This window comes from Scyliorhinus torazame, chromosome 9, assembly GCF_047496885.1.
Source record: "Scyliorhinus torazame isolate Kashiwa2021f chromosome 9, sScyTor2.1, whole genome shotgun sequence".
Lineage (NCBI taxonomy): Eukaryota > Metazoa > Chordata > Chondrichthyes > Carcharhiniformes > Scyliorhinidae > Scyliorhinus > Scyliorhinus torazame.
Genome location: NC_092715.1, coordinates 23,736,438 through 23,756,965, shown reverse-complemented (window position 1 = coordinate 23,756,965; position 20,528 = coordinate 23,736,438). Strand labels below are relative to the sequence as shown.

Here is a 20,528-nt window from a genome sequence, read left to right as displayed (position 1 = left end):
ACTTTGGTGAGGCCACAGCTGGAGTACTGTGTGCAATTCTGGTCGCCACATAATAATCTTTATTATTAGTGTCACAAGTAGGCTTACATTAACTCTGCAACAAAGTTACTGTGAAAATCCCCTAGTCGCTACACTCAGGGTACACTGAAGGAGAATTCAGAATGTCCAATTCACCTAAGTACGTCTTTCGGGACTTGCGGGAGGAAACCGGAGCACCCAGAGAAACCCACGCAGACAGGGGGAGAACGTGCAAACTCCACACAGACAGCGACCCAAGCCGGAAATCAGACCTGGGTCCCTGGAGTTGTGAAGCATTATAAAAAGGATATATTTATACTAGTGCTTTATAAAGCACTAGTTAGGCCCCATTTAGAATACTGTGAGCAATTTTGGGCCCCACACCTCAGGAAGGACATACTGGCACAGGAGCGGGTCCAGTGGAGATTCACACGGATGATCCCAGGAATGGTAGGCCTAACATACGATGAACGTCTGAGGATCCTGGGATTATATTCATTGGAGTTTAGGAGGTTGAGGGGAGATCTAATAGAAACTTACAAGATAATGAATGGCTTAGATAGGGTGGACGTAGGGAAGTTGTTTCCATTAGCAGGAGAGACTAGGACCCGGGGCACAGCCTTAGAATAAAAGGGAGTCACTTTAGAACAGAGATGAGGAGAAATTTCTTCAGCCAGAGAGTGGTGGGTCTGTGGAATTCATTGCCACAGGGGGCGGTGGAGGCCGGGACATTGAGTGTCTTTAAGACAGAAGTTGATAAATTCTTGATTTCTTGAGGAATTAAGGGCTATGGAGAGAGAGCGGGTAAATGGAGTTGAAATCAGCCATGATTGAATGGTGGAGTGGGCTCAATGGGCCGAATGGCCTTACTTCCGCTCCTATGTCTTATGTTTGCACTGGGGGGTGCAGAGGAGATTCACCAGGATGTTGCCCAGGATGTCCTGGAACATTTAAGTTATGAAGAGAGGCTGGTTAGGCTTGGGTTGTTTTCTCTGGAGCAGAGAAGACTGAGGGGGTGACCTGATCGAGGTGCACAAGATTATGAGGGGCATGGACAGGGTGGACAGGGAGCAGCTGTTCCCCTTAGTTGCAGGGTCAGTCACGAGGGGACACAGGTTCAAGTGAGGGGTGGGAGGTTTAGGAGGGATTTGAGGAAAGTCTTTTGCACCCAGAGGGTGGTCTGGAATGCCCTGCCTGGGAGGGTGGTAGAAGCAGTTGCCTCACATCCACTAAAAAGTACCTGGATGAACACTTGGTACACCATAACATTCAAGGCTATAGGCCAAGTGCTGGCAAATGGGATTAGGTAGGCAGGTCAGGTGTTTTTCATGTGTCAGTACAGACTCGATGGGTTGAAGGGTTTCCTCTGCACGATGTGATTCTGTGACTCAGAGGCCCAGGCTAATGCTCTGGGACATGGGTTCAAATCCCACCACAGCAACTGGTGGAATTTAAATTTTAAAATGTTTTAAATTAAACGCTGGCCATGACAACTATCATTCATTGTCATAAAAACCCATCTGGTTCAGAAATGCATTAGGGAAGAAAATCTGCCATCCTTATCCGTTTACCTGGTCTGCCATGTGTGAGATTCCAGATCCACAGTAATCTGGTTGACTCTAAACTGCCCTCTGAAATGTCCTAGCAACTCAGCGAGGGATGGGCAACAAATCCTGGCCTTGCCAGCGATGTCCACATCCCCTGAAAGAATAAGGAAAACAAAAAGGTTTGTTTACCTTGTCTAATCCAGGAAACGGGGTCCGGCCTTTAGCCTGCAGCTGGTTCTCTAGATCCTGCAGATTTTCTCTGAGTGTTGATTGAACACAGCTGCACGCAGCTTCAGGGAATAACTGGGACAGATCATACAACTGGCTGGAAAAAGAAAAGGGAAAAATTGACATGTACAGAGCCCCAAGGAGTGTAATATTTCTAACTAGCCTGCTTCCTCTCTAAGCATCCTCACCAGTTTTCTACAGTCCTTTCAGCTGCTTTCAGACATCTGGTTCCACATTACTCGGGGCACTATAATAGCTCACCAACCTGTGTCAGCTATGGTACAATTGGTAGAACTCTTGCCCGAGTCTGAAGGTTATGGATTCAAAGCCCACTGCAGACACTTGAGCGCAATAATCTAAGCTATCAGTACTGGGGGAGTGCTGCACGGCCAGTCCTGGGGGAGTGCTGCACGGCCAGTACTGGGGTAGTGCTGCACCGCCAGTACTGGGGGAGGGCTGCACTGTATGTACTGGGGAAGGGCTACACTGCCAGTACTGGGGGAGTGCTGCGCTGTCAATACTGGGGGAGTGCTGCACCGCCAGTACTGGGGGAGTGCTGTACTGTCGGAGGTGCTGTCTTTCACACGAGATATTAAACCAAAGCCCCATCTACAGTCTCATATGGATGCCTCAGTGGGAAGCTAGCTGTCAGAGAGGGAAAAATAAAGTAAGAAAGAACTGCACTTTTCATGACCACCTGATGTCTTAAAGCAGTTTACAGCCAATGATGTTCATGTGAAGGCTAGCCATTGTTATAATGTAGGGAATGTGGCAGCCAACTTGTTCACAGCAGTGTCCCACAGAGAGCACTCTGATAATGACTGGATAATCTGACTGTGGGATGTTGATTGAGGGATAAATATTGGTCTGGAGAGCAGGGATAAATACTGTTCCTCTTTGATATAGTGCTGTAGATCTCGGTTTAGTGTCTCAAACAAAAGACAGCACCACGTTTCAACCGAAAGACAGCGGGCGTGATTCTCCGTTACCTGACACCAAAATCGTGCTCGCCGATCGGGCAGAGAATCGATTCCAAAGCCGGAATCGGGGCCGGCGCCGCTTTGTGAGTTTCCGCCCCTCCAAACCAGCATCATCGTGACGCATGCAGTCGCTTCATCGGCCGCCCCGATAGGCTGAGTTTCCGATGGTGCGGGACACATGTGATCTGAGCCGCCATGCCGGCTGCAGTCTGTGTCCAACACCGCCACACTCGGCCGGGATCCATGCCACTGGTGTGGGAGGCGTCTGCTAGGGCCGGAGGCATCGGTAGCGGCCAAGGGGTGGGCTGTGGGGTCGCCGTTTGTGGGCTAGGTTACGCGCCCAGCCGGTGCCATGTTGTACAGCACAACTGGTGCAGGTCGTCAGCCGTGCGATGCGCAGCCCAGGACCCGCCCATTTTCGGCCATTTTCGGTGCGATCCAAATCGGTGAGGGGTCCGCACCAATTTTCCCGACGTGAATCTCCCATGGATTTCTGTTCGAGCCGGCACTTAGCCACAGAAACGGAGAATCCTGCCCAGCACCTCCGACAGTGTGGCACTCCTTCAGCACTGGAGTGTCAGCTTTGACATTTATGCTCAAGTGACCATCACTTGGTTATTTGACCTCCAGTTCATGTCCACGTGGATTCTAAAAGTTGAACATTTCAAACCGAACTCAATGTCAAAAAGGAACAGACCAAATTCTTTGGAAATTTGAAGTATTCTGATGTGCTATTTATGCCTAAATATCTAAGCATACATTCAAGAACAATTAAAAGACAACTACAATGCTCTTAAAACGGTTGCATACTTACGGCACTATCCTATCAATTGTCTTCAGTTCTGCTGGCTGCCTGGTTGCCAACTCCCCAATATATTCCCAGAGGAAACCAAACAGTTTCTACCAAAAGACAGAATATATGCAGTTGAGGGAGCAAGACAAATGGTACGGAGATCTGGGTGTTATCAGCTTACAAATATGAAAGCTAATCATACAATCACAGAATCTCTACAGTGCGGAAAGAGGCCATTCAGCCCATCGAGTCTGCATCAATCCTTTGAAAGACCACCCTACCCAGGCCCAAACCCCACCCTATTCCTGCAACCCCACCCCAAGAGACAATTTAGCATGGACAATCCACCTAACCTGCACATCTTCGGACTGTGGGAGGAAACCGGAGCACCCGGAGGAAACCCATGCAGACAGGGAGAGAACGTACAAACTCCACACAGACAGTCACCCGAGGTCGGAATCGAACCCGGGTCCCTGGCGCTGTGAGGCGGCAGCAGTGCTAACCACTGTGCCACCCCTAATCCCATGGCTACAGATATCATTAGGGGACCAGACAAAGATGTGGAAGGGGAAAGGGCTCTGATTGACTGGGTGGGTGGGGCTGGTCTTCACAGACATGTCTGCTGGGCCACTGAGAAACTCTAAAAACAACAGAACATCAATAAAATGAGTCACGCCTCATCTGAATTACTGAGGAATGTTCAAGTGAAGTACAAACACTGGTGTGGATCTGCTGGCCCAAACAGCCTGTTCCATTGCTGTAAGTAGTATGTAGTAGTAACTATAAAACTATGCGAAAATACAGTGGTATCATGAAGGATGGGAACTGAAGACATTTACAACATGACGACACTATTTGACCCATAACATCTGGTGTTGTGAACAATCAATGCAAAAATAAATCCCACTGTTCCCCTCTCCTCATTGCCAAACTGATCTTTCTCTGCTTCAAATGCTTGTCCAATTTTCTCTTAAAAGATCCTAGTCTGTGCTTCAACCATTTCTTGTAACGAAGCTCCATGGCACAACTGCTCTTTCTTAGAGCTTCCTCCCAACTCCTCTTATTCTGCAATGAGCAACTCATCTCCTGACTCTCCAAAGCCGATCCACCATCAATCGACAAGGCACACTTTCCACTTGCCTGGTTGATTGCAGCTCCAACAACAGAAGCTCAACACCATCCTGGTCAAAGCAATCACTCGGCTGGCACCCACCAACATTCACTCTCTCCACCAATGACAGTGCCAGTGTGTACCATCCTCAAAATGTACTGCAACAACTTGCCAAGGCTTCTTTAACAGCACCTCCCAAACACACCGACAAGAATAAGGGCAACCGAAGCATGGGAAAACCACCACCTGCAAGTCACCCTTCACGTCGCACACCATTCTGAATTGGAACTCTTTCACTGTTCTTTCATCAATGCTGGGTCAAAATCCTAGAACTCCTTCCCCAACAGCACTGTGGGAGTACCTCATCACATGGACTGCAGTGATTCAGGAAGATGGCTCAACAGTAACTTTTAAAAAGACAATTAGTAATGGGTAATAAATGCAGGTCTTGCATCAGATGTTCTGTGAAAAAAGATCCTTTCCTCAATCTCTTTGTGATGCTTTTGAATTGATGGTCCCATGTTACGGTCTCAGCTAATATTCCTGAGCCCTCTATCAAACCCTTCACAATGTGATAAATCTCAACAACTCTTCTCCCAGGCTTCCCTGGTATGAGCGGACGTAGACCCAGCGTACCAACTGTCTCCTCATAGCCACAGTTACTCATTTCTAGCATCATCCTGACATTTCTACACTATACTCACCATAGTTTAATGTCCTTCCTAGAATGGGACACCCAAACCAATGCACAATCAACGATTTCTACAAATTATTACTTTTTGTACTCTTCAGGTGTAAAGTATTTATAAAACTCAGAATGTCACTGGCTTCTTTTATGCCCTTACCCACCCACATGTTGCCTTTATTGGTCGAGGCATAAGAGTTTAAGAGCAGGGAGGTAATGCTGGAACCGTATAAAACGTTAGTTGGGCCACAGCCAGAGTATTGTGTGCGGTTCTGGAATCCACATTATAGGAGGGATGTGATAGCACTGGAAAGGGTGCAGAGGAGATTTACCGGGATGTTGCCTGGGCTGGAGTTTTAATTATGAAAAGAGGGGCAGCACAGTGGCCCAGTGGGTTAGCACTGCTGCCTCACGGCGCCGAGGTCCCAGGTTCGATCCCGGCTCTGGGTCACTGTCCGTGTGGAGTTTGCACATTCTCCCCGTGTTTGTGTGGGTTTCACCCCCACAACCCAAATGATGTGCAGGGTAGATGGATTGGCCACGCTAAATTGCCCCTTAATTGGTAAAAAATGAATTGGATATTCTAAATTTATTTTAAAAAAATAAAAAAATTTAAATTATGAAAAGAGATTGGATAACTGTTTTCCTTGGAGCAGAAGAAACTGAGGGGGGGGACAAATGATTGAGATGTATAAAATTATATGGGGCATAGATAAAGTAGACGGGAACAAACATTTCTGATTGGTGGAGGGATCAATGACCAGGGGCATAGATTTAAGATAAGGGGTAGCATGGTGGCACAGTGGTTAGCACAGATGCCTCACAGCGCCATGGACCCTGGTTAAATACCTGCCTTGGAATTGTCTGTGAGCTTGTACATTCTCCCAGTGTCTGCGTGGGTTTTCTCCGGGTGCTCCGGTTTCCTCCCACAGTTCAAAGATGTGCGGGTAGGTGGATTGGCCATGCTAAATTGTCCCTCAAGTGTCCAGGGATGTGCAGGTTAGGTTATGAGGTTACGGAGGGAGGGGAGGGGTGGTTGGGTGAGTGGATATGGGTAGAGTGCTCGTTCGAATGTTCGGTGCAGACTCGATGGGCCAAATGGCCTCCTTCTGCATGTTAAGTAATGGGTTAAGAGACATTCCAATTAGTTGTCTCATTGATGTTAAGTATCCAATAATTGACACTGATATGTAAAGAGGCTTCAGGTGGCGTTTGGGTCAGGTGATGCGAAGATATAGTTTTGTGCAGAGTCTGTTAAAGTGAAATAAAGGTGTTTGTAAAAGGAGCAGTACCTTTGACTCTTTAAACAACAGCAGCTAAACGTCTACACTGCACTGTAGGGAATCTATGATCCTATGAGGATTAGAGGGGATGTGAGGAAAAACCTTTTTACCCAGAGGGTAAGGGAGTTTGGAATTTGGTGCCTGAAAGGGTGGCGGGAACAGTAAGAACTCTCACAACACCGGGTTGAAGTCCAACAGGTTTATTTGAAATCACAAGCTTTCGGAGCGCTGCTCCTTCATCAGGTGAAGTCTGCAGTCCTCACCCGGTCTACATGTGACTCCACACAGTTGTATCAAAACCGCTACAAGTCGAAAAGGAAAGAAACTGGACGGACCACCTGGCATCGACCCCTGGCACTGGAAACAACAACGACAAACTACTCCCTCTGGGGCCCTGTGCCAAAATTAGGAGAGGTATCTCACAGCCTAGCCAACCAACAGCCTGCCATAGGCAGACTCACGGAATCATACCTTTATTATCACCATCTTTGGGTATGTCCAGTCCCATCGGGAGGACAAAGGTGGTGGCACAGTGGTATACAGTCGTGAGGGAGCTGCCCAGGGTATCCTCAACATCGACTAGACCCATCAAGTCTGCACCAACCATCTGAAAGAGCACCCTCCTGGACCTCTCCCCCGCCCTATCACGTAACCCCACTAACCTGCACATCTTTGGACACTAAGGGGCAATTTTAGCATGGCCAATCCACCTAACCTGCATGTCTTTGGACAATAAGGGGCAATTTTAGCAAGGCCAATCCACCTAACCTGCATATCTTTGGACACTAAGGATAATTTTAGTATGGCCAATCCACCTAACCTGCATATCTTTTGACACTAAGGGGCGATTTTAGCAAGGTCAATCCACATAACCTGCATATCTTTGGAGTGTATGAAGCACTCGAGACTTTGCTGAAGGCGCGACAAGGCGCTTTGCAAGTAGAGAATGAAGAATTGCAGGAAGAAGAGCTGAAAGGACAGTTTTACAGCATCTCAAGCATATTTCACAACGCTCCGTTGGAACTAATCACAGGCTCAACACAGTCATGAGTTCATATGTTTTAGGTGTAGCGAACAGCACAGCTTAGAAATGACAGTACTAGTTCTCATGTGATTAAATGAAAAAATCTTTTTAATGGAGTTTTTTCCCAAATTTAAAGTACCCAATTCATTTTTTTCCAATTAAGGGGCAATTTAGCGTGGCCAATCCACCTACCCTGCACATCTTTGGGTTGTGGGGCTGAGACCCAAGCAAACATGGGGAGAATGTGCAAACTCCACACGGACAGTGATCCAGGGATCGAACCCAGGTCCTCGGTGCTGCGAGGCAGCAGTGCTAACCACTGTGCCACCGTGCTGCCCCTTTTTAACAGAGTGTTAACGGTGCTTTAAGGTATTTACTTTAACAACCTCTGTTGAAATCGTAATTTTATACGAAGGTTTATTGTACAATATTTTTCCTTGGGTGTGTTTTCATGAAAGTATGTATATTATGCAGCAAAGGATGGGTAATAAATGTGGCTTACCAGCATCTACAAGGACAAATATAGATTTAAAAATATAAATAAATTGAGTGCCAGTTTTACATAGAGCACTTGCAGTCTGGTTCTGATGGTTAATACAGAGGTTAAAAACACAACAACTATATATTGGATTTGTGATGGTACAAAGAACTCACCTCTAATTTGGTTTTGTTTCCTACCGCAAGACTTGGGTGGTTACACTTCTGAATGCGCTCCACTATTAGGCACTGTTTCTCCGTTACCTGTCCCGTTAGCAGGGCCTTCAGCTCAACATACGACTCAGGGACTGTGAAAATAAAACTATTCGAATGAGATTGGGAAGGAAACCTGTAGATCTTACTGTAAGTCTGGCCTATTGAACGGGCGCAACAAAGATTCGCTGGATGACTTCCTGGGAGGGGCTTTCCGATGAGGAGAAATGGGATTTGTTCTCTGCCTTTTCAAAGAATAAGAGGTGATCTCATTGAAACATAACAGATTCACAGAGGGCTCGACGGGTTAGATGCGGAGAGACTTTTTCCCCTGGCTGCAGTCGATAACTAGAGTTCGATAATGGGACAGCAGTTTAGGACTGAGTTTTGTCACTTAGAAGGTTGTGAGCCTTTGGAATTCTCTACCCCATTGAGCCATGATCTATCAGAGAAGGCTTGCGGATGCTAGAAATCTGAAATAGAATCAGAAAGCGTTGGAAAAATCGCAGCAGGTCTAGCAGCACCTGTGGGAACAGAAACAGAGTTAACACTTTGAGTTGAATGCGACTCTTCCTCAGAACTGAAGGAAGCTAGAAATGTTTTTTGTGCTGTTGAAAGAAGGAAGGGAGCTGAAGAACGAAAGGCCTGGGATAGGGCTAAGGATGTCGAATCACAGAATCCTGATCGTGCAGAACGAGGTCATTCGGCCCATCGAGTCCACACCAATCCTTCGAGAGAGCACCTTACCTAGGCCCAATTCCCCACCCCATCACTATAACCCCACCAACCTTTGGACAATAAGGGGCAATTTAGCACATTCAATCCACCTAACCTGCAAATCTTTGGACCGTGGGAAGAAACCAGAGCACCCGGTGGAAACCCACGCAGACACGGGGAGAACGTGCGATCTCCACACAGAGACTCACCCAAGGCCAGAATTGAGCTCCCTGGCGCAGTGAGGCAGCAGTGCTAACCACGGTGCCACCTATAGGAGAGATTAAATGAGATGTGAGAGGGGAGAGATTAAATGACAAAGATGTCATGAAATAAAAGGCAAAGGGAGGGGTTGATGGGCCGGCTGCCAGTTCATGGCCAATGTTCCTATGTTCTGATATACAACTGCACCACGCCAACCCGAGTATAGCTGTGCCAATGAACTCAATTTACCGAAGCAGCAACTCAACTCCAGCACTGTAATTGAGCTGCATCAACTTTGCAGTTGTTCTGTCTTAACTCCATTAGGCCAGCTGTTCAATGTGACTTTTATAAAGTTCCTCAAACAGTTGTTCCTACTAGCACAGAGCCAAGTGCCACACCACTATGGCAGTGGGGTCTCAGACACAAACACGTGCGCTAGAGCCCTGCACAAAAACAATGTTTCTCACCAGCAGAAACCCATGACTTACCAGGGAAAGTGAAAGGGAGCTCAGTCTTGGCTGCTTCCATCATAGCTTTCCTTGCTTCTTCACTTGGTGCTTTTTCTTTATTCAACGTGGCTTTGGCTGATTTCTTATCACCTGCACTCTCATCTTTCTCACTTTCAGCATCGGAGTCTAGATCCGAATGGCTATCATCTTCGAGGTCTGATTGACTGTCTTCGTCATTCTCTTCACTTTGATTCTCCTCCTCATTTTCATCCTCAGCACTGTCTTCACCTTCCACATTTTCTTCTTCATTTTCACTACCCGGCTCCTCCTCTTCCTCTTCCAGCTTTCCTTCCTTTTAATAAAACAACATTTGCAGGTCAGACTGTTTTTTTGGGGGGGTGGGGGGGGAGACGACAAGTCCCTTTGCACATTGGAAAACATCCCATCAACAAAGTAATTTTCATTCTACTACTTCAACAAAGGGGTTAACCCAAAACAAGTAATGCTTTTTAAAAGAGCAAACAAAGGGTGGCACGGTGGTGCAGTGGTTAGCACTGCTGCCTCACAGCGCCAAGGACCTGGATTTAACCCGCCCCGGATCACTGACTGTGTGGAGTTTGCACATTCTCCCGTGTCTGCGTGGGTCTCACCCCCACAACCCAAAGAAGGGTAGGTGAGTTAGCCACACTAAATTGCCCCTTAATTGGAAAAAAATAATTGGGTACTCTAAATTTCTTTTTTAAATAGAGCAAACAAAAGCATTTCAAAGGAATACATTAATAAACTCCCTTTGCAGGTTGGTGGTAAACACCGTGTAACAATGTTCCCCATAAAACTCTGTTAATGTGCGCTGCCAGTTTTGTCACTGTCTAATTAGTACTTTGAATTACTTTGCATGGCCACACTTGTGCGATATTTAACTCAGAACAGTACCTTCAAGGCTGTTGCACGGTTCTGCCTCTTAGCAGGAACATTGCTGTCTACTCTACCAAGAGCAGTGGGTAGATACTACAGTTCATGAACCTCACCTTGTAAACAAGACAAGGCTTGTCAATCTTGTCTAGGATGAAACCATCATGCAAGTCATCTGCAGACATATGTTTCGGTTTGTCTCTGGCTTTTTCTTCAAACTCTCCACGCATCCGACGGACTCTCTCTGCCTGAAATTCAGAGTCAAAACACATAATTAACACCCACTTTAGTTTGTGAAACTTTAAAGTTAAACAAAAGTACAATTCATACTGCATTAGGGGCTGGATTCTCCGTTTCAAAGACTATGACCCACACCGTCGTAAAAACTGTGGCCTTTCACGCCAGAAAAACTGGCGCGAAAAGGCCAAATGTCCATAGCCCTGCAAAGGGCTAGCAGGGTCCGGCGGGAAGCGCACAGCTTTAGCTGTAAATACGGACCCCCACACTCCAGGTCAGAGGCCACGCATGCGCACGGCGGCGGCCTCTGTGCTCCATGGTGGACTCAGACCACGGAGCTGGACCTCCTAAGCCGCGAGACCGACCCGGACCGCCTGCCCAGGTAATAGCCTGGTGCTGGATAAGGCCCCCCCCTTCCCTCCGATCGGCCCGCCCCTGACCATGGCGGCCGTGGACAGAGTCCACAGCCGTCACGCGAGTATCCCGAATGGCAGGACCATGAGTAGACCATGCCATTGGGACTTCGGCCGGTCGGGGGTGGAGAATGGCAGGGTGGGCTTCCAGCAATGGCCGCAGGTAGGGGATACGCGGCGCGGCGTACTCTCCGAGTGCCCCGCTTTTCAGGGGCCGGAGAATTGGGGAACCCGCGCCGGTCTCGATTCCATGCGCGAAAGTGGATTCTCCGCCCCGGCACCAGATGCAATTTTGCCGTCGGGCTGCGGAGAATCCAGCCCTATTTTTTAAATTAAACACGGTCCAATAAGGACGGCACGGTGGTGCAGTGGTTAGCAGTGCTGCCTCAAGGTGGTGAGGACCCGGGTTCGATCCTGGCCCCGAGTCACTGTCCGTGTGGAATTGCAAAATCTCCATGTGTCTGCGTGGGTCTCATCCCCACAACCCAAAGATGTTCAGCGTAGGTGGATTGGCACGGTAGTATAGTAGTTAGCGCTGTTGCTGCACAGTGCCAGGGTCCCAGGTTCGATTCCCAGCTTGGGTCACTGCCTGTGCGGTGTCTGCATGTTCTCCCCGTGTCTGCGTGGGTTTCCTCCGGGTGCTCAGGTTTCCTCCCACAAGTCCCGAAAGACGTGCTGTTAGGTGAATTGGACATTCTGAATTCTCCCTCTGTGTACCCGAACAGGTGCCGGAATGTGGCGACTAGGGGCTTTTCACAGAAACTTCATTGCAGTGTGAATGTAAGCCTACTTGTGATAATAATAGATTATTATTGATTATTGGCCATGTTAAACAATAATAATCTTAATTCGTGGCCAACGTCCCATGAACAATTTTTTTTTAAAAAAGGGACAGTGGGTTCAATTACAGGACAATCTGTAAAATAAGTTGGCGGGGTTGTTGGAGAAGTGGGGGTTTTATACACTCACAAACTGATTATAGTGGGCATATTGATGTTAATGTGCCCTGTCCACTTTAAACAGTGGATCGGAAAGCAATAGGTTGCAACACTGAAACAGCATGTTTTAGTTGAGTGTAGCTCACAGCATGTTCGCACCAATATCCTCATCTGGCCATCAGGATATATTTCTGCACCTAGTGGTAACATTTCACAGGCAGATTTCAAAAATCAAGCTCAGCGCAAAACGCCCGGGTCTGCATTTTCCAACTACCTCACCTAATTGTTAACAGTTGCATGTGAATCCATGCCATTCAACAAGAATCTCATCACTAAAGTAAGCAGGCTTTAATATGGTCTGAAGTGCTGACTGACGACTTCAAGCTGCCTCAAATCAGCATCAAGGTCACTCAACAGCAATGCAGTAACGAGCAGATAATGTGCTTTTGAGATGTTGGTTGAGGGATAAATATTGGCCGGGCACAGTAGTGAGAACATTCCTGCCAAAGAGCTCAGTAGATTCCATACCTCAAGTTTCTGCAGACGCTCTTCCTCCTCCCTTGCCAGCTCCTCCTTGGTCTTCATTCGGTCAGAGGGCTGTGCCTTCATGTCGAAGAATAGCTCGCGTACAATAATATCATAATCCCCAGCCTGAAGCAGGAAAGATCAAAAATGGAGGAATAAAATTGCACTTGACGTTTCTACTCATACATTTTGATGTCTATTGAATGGAGTTTAGAGAACAGAAACTAGCCATTTGGCCCATTTGGTTTATGCTGGTGTTGATGCTCCACCCCAGCCTCCTCACACAACTCTTCATCAAACAATCTCCTTCTATCTTGCATTTTTGCTTCACTTTGCCACATCTTCGCTGCTACAAATGCTTTATAAGCAACAAACCGTGACCCAGCTTTCAATTTTAGTCGACAGGGAGCATACGGTAAAATGGGTGGAAAGTTCCGTTAACCAATGTGCTATGCTGTCCTCATCTCCTCATTCTAATGGCTCAGCTGTTAAGACAATGAGTATCTGAGCTATTAAACTTGGGAAGATGCCACGCACAATCCTCAGCATGGCCTGGGTCTCCCCCAGCGATATGACGCAGGCATAGCATATTGGGAACCATTGAAAATAATGCAGCTGCCATTCTCTACTTCCATAGAGTCATGCAGATCAGAAGGCCATTCATGTCAATGCCAGCTCTTTGAAAGAGTTATCCAACTCGCCTTACTTTTTCCACATAGCCGTGCAGATTTCTCCTTAACAGAGTCTTTTGATAAAAAATTATGTTTAACTGAATATAGAGAATAATTTTATCCTCTGTTAAAAAAAGTCTTCAATGCTTCTGTCACTGCAGATATCACTACTTTAAACAGTAAGAAGTTGTAATAAATAATATTTTTTGAGGCACAAGAGAGGGAACAAAAGAATCATGAGGTGAGGTCAATTTGGTGAAGGACCTGGATGGAGTTGAAAATTTAAAAGCATAGATAATCTCTTACAATTTCCACTTATATAGGGGCTGGTTTAGCAGAGTGGGCTAAACAGCTGGCTTGTAATGCAGAACAATGTTAGCAGCGCGGGTTCAATTCCCGTACCGGCCTCCCCGAACAGGCACCGGAATGTTGCGACTAGGGGCTTTTCACTGTAACTTCATTGAAGCCTACTTGTGACAATAAGCGATTATTATTATTTGTAGCAAATAGACACTGGCTGTTTCAAACTGAAACTTTTACACTGATGTTACGCTCTCAAGTGGGCAACAAACACAAAAAAACGTTGCCATATAACTCAGGAGGCTACAGATCCCTTTAGATGTCTTTCACACACAGGCTCAGGTTGACACAGGCCACGTAAACATAGCTCCACCGTATGACATGTTATAGTAATGTTGTATAATTCTGCTTCTGCTCCGGTTTGCTTTTATGAAAATGCCCGAATAAAATTTTTTTTTTTTTAAAAACAAAGAGCCAACACAATGGACCGAATGGACTTCCTTCTGTGCTGTAGGTTTCAGTGATTCCGTTTGTTTGTTAAATTGTCACCATCCCAGTTGATGTTATAACCGGCAGGAAGATCCCAGAATGGAACCCTAGTTCAAAAGACTGTAGCTTTTAATTTTAATAAAATGTGGAGGAACAGAGTCAAAGGATCGGCAATTAGCTTCAACAAGAAAAAAACATTAAAATATTGGATGATACTTTTACCTCTCCTTACTCAACAAATACACACAGGCTTTAAGATTAACACGGATTAGAAAGTACATCTTAATGTACAATGGTCTCATTAACACACAGTCTGTTTTAAGCAAGGTGAGACACCCTCCTCCCTGAACCCAAATGAACATCTATGGATTTCTACTCAGAATCCCACCTTAGAACATAGAATCCCTACAGTGCAGAAGGAGGCCAATTGGCCCAGCAAGTCTGTACCGACCTTCCGAAGGAGCACCCTTCCTGGGCACACTTCCCCGCACCCCCACCTAATCTGCACATCTTTGGACCAGATGATTCTTATACCACAAACCACCTTGGCTCACTGAACTCTGGATTCCACACAAGTGATTACAAATTCCACTTTCAAAAGTCACACTTTCAAATTTTCTTTTAAATTATGCTTTCCCTCCGCTGCTTCCATCCAGGTTTTGTTTTCAGGTTTTACACCTCTTCCTTCGTGTTTTCCTTGTCTTAAAGGCTTTTACACACTCGGGTCTAGCTACAGATTTCCACAATTATTTCAAATAATGTCGACCAAACTATGGTAATTTCTCACAAACCTTTGCACTACTGCAGATATCCTTCTGGCCTCTCACGATCCAATGCCTTTTCAACTCTGTGACTTTACTGAACAGTAAGTAATCTGCTCTGGTTCTCAGTTTCCACTGTTCTGTTAACTTCAGATCTCTTGGAAACTTCTCTTCATTTCTCTAGTTTCCTTTACTAGCTGGACTTTAGGTTTCCAGCAACTGTTTTCTTAATCATTACTCCATAGTATGGCTTTTCTTCGAATAAGGCTGAGAGAGATGTTCTCTTTTTAGCCTACTAAAACCAACTGCTTCTAGCAGAGATGTGAGAGCTGCCTTCTTTAACTGCACCTCCGACTCCAACTGCAATCAAAAGTAGTCAAAGTAAAAACCTGAAAAGCAACTCTACCTTACAACGCCCTAGTTGCTAAGCAATCACTGCTGGTTTATTTACTCTTCACGACATAGTCCTCTCTAAGCACAATTGAATCACAGTTGGAATTGAAACCAAACTCCCCCCACACACACACATGTCCAGCATAGGTTTTACCCTTCCAGGCACAGAAACATTAAATTAAACTCACTTAAAATTATTTCTAATGTTTACCAATACAAATATAAATCCTTTAAAACTACCTTTGTTTTCCTAACAAATGCAATTGGTTTGTAGTTCAAGGTTAAAACCCCCCTACAGATGACAGTAATGAGCACAATGCCTAAAAAAAAATCATGTGCAATAACACCAGCTAAACACTTAAGATCGGAAGCAAACTCGAGAAACATAAGATTGAGACAGTGGGACAATGCATACATCTTATTTTACACTGAACTATTCCTAGTATAATTTACAGTGTGCAATAGCACCATTTAATTCCAGCAACCAGGTATTATGAGCAATGCTGAAAAAACATCTGGAAAACATTCCTTTTTAAACCATTGCATCGTTAAACAGGCAGCTTATTCAATGGCTGAGCCAAATGTTCCTGAAACCACTTACCTTGGGTTTCTCCTCCTTGTGCTCAGCTTTGGGGGCTTTGTGGGCCAGCAGGGAATGGACTTCTTTCCAATCTTTGTCCAGCTTCTCAGTCAGCTCCTGCGCCTTGTCTCGCTGCACCTGCCGCTCGTGCTGTTCAGATTAGAACATTCCATTGTTAACAAAAATAGGTAATCGGGAGCAGGAGGAGGCCTCTTAGCCCCTCGAGCCTATTCCACCATCAGTTGCGGCTGATATGCAGCCAAACTCCATATAAAATAAAACTAATCAGTTGTGTGTGTGTGTAGAACTTCTCTGTGAGAAAGATATGTTGCACCTAATGACATGCTTTAATTCTGCTTTTGAGATCCTGCCAGCCAGGATGAATCAAATACCGACACAACGTAGGACTTAAAACTTTCTCCCATACCAATTGTTACCTTTGGGCATTAGAGGTCTGGAATCTCGGAGGCCTGCAAACGCCCCACTCCCACAATACAACATCTTTGCCTTCCACCTGCATGGCTGCTTCCCACCACTGCCTGCACCCGCCCCCCCCCCCCCCCCCCCCCCCCCCGCGCCCAAACACCTGCTAGTTATACAGCTTAAATCCATTCTCAACACCCCCTGCTCTGTACCACTCTTAGCTCGCCTTATGATTTCTGCATTTCATGTCTGTCCACTACCTCATTAGCCTTCACTGGCTTCCCACATGCCAGAGACTTAATAGATTGTCAACTGCTGTAAACCTCAGCTCACTCTTTGCTTGGCAGCTGCATCCTAGCTCACATAAAGTCCTGTCCATTCATTGCCTTCTTGCTCACTGACCTACATTGGCTTCCAGTTCAGTTTTACCTCAAATTTAAATTTCTCCTCCTAGTGTTAAATCCCTCATAGCCCAGCCGCTGTCTAGCTCTTAAGCCTCAAAATATATCTGCACTCCTCCAACTCTGGCCTCTTGTTTGTCCCCAGATCCCGTCACTCTTCCACTGGCGGCCACGTCTTCAGCTATCTGGGCCCTAAACTCCCACAAAGCTGCTCCGCTTTGTTTCCTTTCAAACTCTTCGTCAAATACCTCTTAGACCAAGCTTTCGATCATCTGTATTAATATCTTTGGATGGTGTCATTTTTTTGTCATATTGCTCCTGTTAAGATTTTGGGATGTTTTACAATGTTGGAGGTGCTACATAATTCCAAGTTGTTGAAATCCCTTTCGCCTTTCCTTACTGTGTGGACTCGTCCCACCTTAGGTTTTAGCTCACACTCGCCAAAACACTTGGTCGCTGCTGCTCTCTCAGTAGCTGCACCTTCCCCATACGCTCTGGACCTACCAACCTTCACAAACCACCTTTGACCTTGTTCAAGAGCCTTCTTTGACTGTCTTGTTCGACCTTCCTACTGAACTGGCATCCAATTTCTCTCCACTGCCCTGTGAAACTTTAAAAGGCATCTTTGAGCACTAGAGAAATGTAAGTTGTAGTAAGCAGTCTGACACCAGCTTCACTTATTTAGACAAACCCCAAACTGCAGCCATAGACGATATGGTAGGGAGGTAGATTCTGTGACACACATGCCCGAGGTGCCTTGGTTTCCCCTCCCTCACCAATGGTAAAAAACAATACCCATCAGCACATAGGGCCGCATTTACCACCCAGCGGGAGGCCATTGGCCAGCAGCGGGATCTACTGGTCCCGCCGTTATCAACGGGGTTTCCCAATGAATACACCCCTCACCACCTGGAAACCCGCAGCAGTGGTGCGCCATTGGCAGGACCTGGAGAATCCCACTGGCGTGGACAGCTGGAAAATTCTGGCCACAGTATCTGAAGCGGTTTGCAAAGTGTACCTTCTCCTTCTTGGATTTAGCAATAAGCTCGTCAATGAACTCCTTCCGGGATTTGGGCTTTGCTTCATCCTCCTCCTCGCCCTTCTGCTTAGACAAAGTCTTCTTCTGCAACAGGCCGCCTCCTCCAAAGTGTGCCGCAGCAGTGAATTCAGCTGCCAGCAATGAGATAACATGTTACTTAAGGAACATAAAGATTAATACAGCCAGCCATGTATTCACAACTTATTTCAAAAGTGAATGTTTTGCTGTCATGCCAATATTAGCTGTCAACTGAAGCTCAGTGGTAGAAATCTCACCTCTAAAGTTATAAGGTTGTGGATTCAAGTTCCACCACAGAATACAAAATCAAGACTGACATTCCATTGCAGTACTGACGGAGAACTGCACTTTCGAGTGTGAGCCCTCAGGTGAACTTTAAAAATCCAAATTCACTGCATGCTGAACAAGAGGAGGGGAGTTCTCCCCGATGCCCTGGATAATATTTATCCCTCAATCAACATTGTCAAAAATACTTTATCTAGTCACTATCTTATTGCTGTCTGTTGGGCTTTGTGAAAAGTGTCTGCCGCGCTTCCTACACAGTAGCAACGACTTCACTTCAAAAGTGTTTAATTCAGGTCCTAGGGTCATGAAAGATGGAAGTGTTTCTTCCTTGAATTCATCAACACAAATGCGTCCCATCACAATCTATCATGGACTCCTGCCCCCTGTCAAACCCCCCAATCTAAGAAACAATCTCCAATCTTCTTGGGAGAGAGATGGAAAACATTGTTAATAATCTCATGCACATGCAATAATATTCTCAGCATAATCAAATAAACTCAGTTATGCAAACCACACTACGGGTGGGCTCTCCGACCCCCCCCGCCGGGTCGGAGAATCCCAGGGGGGGCAGCACGAATCCCGCCCCGATGCCGGCTGCCATATTCTCCGACACCGGTTTTCGGGCGGGGTCGGGGTTCACGCCACGCCAGTCGGGGGCCACGCCACACCAGTCGGGGACCGTTGGCAGCGACCCCCCACCCCCACCCCCCGCAGTAATTCTCCGGGCCCCGATGGGCCGAGCGGCTGTCCGTTTTTGGCCAGTCCCACCGGCGTGGGTTATGCATGGTACCATACGGCGGGACCTGGCAGGTAAGTTGGCAGGGGGATCCGACCCCGGGGGGTCTCCACGGTGACTTGATCCGCGATCGGGGTCCACCGATCTGCAGACGGGCCTGTGCCTTGGGGGCACTTCTTCCTTCCGCGCCAGTCCCTGTAGGGCTCCACCATGGCCGGCACGGAGAAGACCCCCCCCCCCCACGCATGCGCCAAAATACGCCGGCCGGTCTGCGCATGCGCAAGATCACGCGGCCCTTTGGCGCATGCACGAAGTCGCGCAGCCCCTTCGCCGCCGGTTGGAGCGCCGCCAATCCCTCCCACCGTCCACCTAGCCTCCGGAAGTGCGGAGAATTCTGCACTTTCGGGGGCTGTTGTCGCCGGAGTGGTTGGCGCCGGTTCTCCTGCTGGCGTGGGGACTTAGTCCCCAGAAGGGAGAATCCCGCTGTATGTTTCCCATGCTCACCAGACAAAAGGCCCTTATCCTCCGTCTCATTGTCACTGTCTGGCATGTCGTTGAACTTTTCAATGTCTGCCAGGGATTGCCCATAATGAGTGAGTTCCTCATCCTCATTCAGGTTGTACATGTCCTTTTTTGTGTGCAGGCGCTGAAACAACAATATCAAAACAATTAGGCAAGTCCAACAAGAGTTACATATCAATGAGCAAATCAACTTCAATACAGATAAGTGTCAGGTGGTGCATTTTGGTTGGGGGAATAAGGAGGTCATCTACCGCTTGGAAAATAAAGAGTCTCGGTTGTGACGAAAGGTTATCGACCTGAAACATTAACTTGTTTCTCTCTCCACAGAGGCTGCTTGACTTGCTGAGTATTCACAGCATTTTCCGTTTTTATTTCAGATTTCCAGCATCTGCAGTATTCTGAGTATCTGCAGTATACCAAGAGGCTAAGTGGGTTAGGCACAAAGGGATCTCGGGGTACAGATTTGCAAATCAATAAATGTAGAAATACAAATTAATAAAGCTATAAAGGGTGCAGATGAGGCATTGGATTGTTGAAGAGCTGTAATCTGGAAGGTTATGGACCAGCTGCTGGAAAGTGAGATTAAAATGATTGGCTAGATTCTTTTTTTTCTGACCAGCGCAGACATGCTGGGCAAAATGGCCTCTTCTATAACCGTTCTATGGTTGTATGGGTTAGTGTTTGGAAGCTGCTGCTTTGTCTCTTCGGGCTGTACGGTAGTACAGTGATTAGAACATAGAGTGCAGAAGGAGGATCTTCGGCCCATCGAGTCTGCACCGACCCACTTAAGCCCTCACTTCCACCCTATCCCCGTAACCCAATAACCCCTCCTAACCTTTCTGGTCACTAAGGGCAATTTCGCATGGCCAATCCACCTAACCTGCACGTCTTTGGACTGTGGGAGGAAACCCACGCAGACACAAGGAGAATCTGCAACTCCGCACAGACAGTGACCCAGCGGGGAATTGAACCTGGGATCCTGGCGCTGTGAAGCCACAGTGCTATCCACTTGTGCTACCGTGCTGCCCACACATTAGCACTGTTGCTTCTCAGCGCCAGGGATCGAGTTCAATTCCCGGCCTGGGGCACTGTCTGTGCGGAGTCTGCACGTTTTCCCCGTGTCTGCATGGGTTTCCTCCGGGTGCTCCGGTTTCTTCCC

The 20,528-nt window shown here is 46.9% G+C and overlaps 1 protein-coding gene across 1 annotated transcript in view; it reads right to left on the bottom strand.

The window, feature by feature from the left end:
- The window catches only part of nop14 (NOP14 nucleolar protein homolog (yeast)), a 72,785-nt gene that overhangs the window by 26,602 nt on the left and 25,655 nt on the right, over positions 1-20,528 (bottom strand). Inside the window, exons 4-12 of the mRNA XM_072515693.1 lie at positions 19,352-19,493; positions 17,788-17,939; positions 15,967-16,095; positions 12,755-12,877; positions 10,755-10,886; positions 9,766-10,078; positions 8,324-8,454; positions 3,588-3,673; positions 1,755-1,890 (exon numbers count right to left, since the gene is read on the bottom strand). Of these exons, the coding sequence (XP_072371794.1) occupies positions 1,755-1,890; positions 3,588-3,673; positions 8,324-8,454; positions 9,766-10,078; positions 10,755-10,886; positions 12,755-12,877; positions 15,967-16,095; positions 17,788-17,939; positions 19,352-19,493 (1,344 nt within the window). The remainder of the gene's footprint in view (positions 1-1,754; positions 1,891-3,587; positions 3,674-8,323; positions 8,455-9,765; positions 10,079-10,754; positions 10,887-12,754; positions 12,878-15,966; positions 16,096-17,787; positions 17,940-19,351; positions 19,494-20,528) is intronic.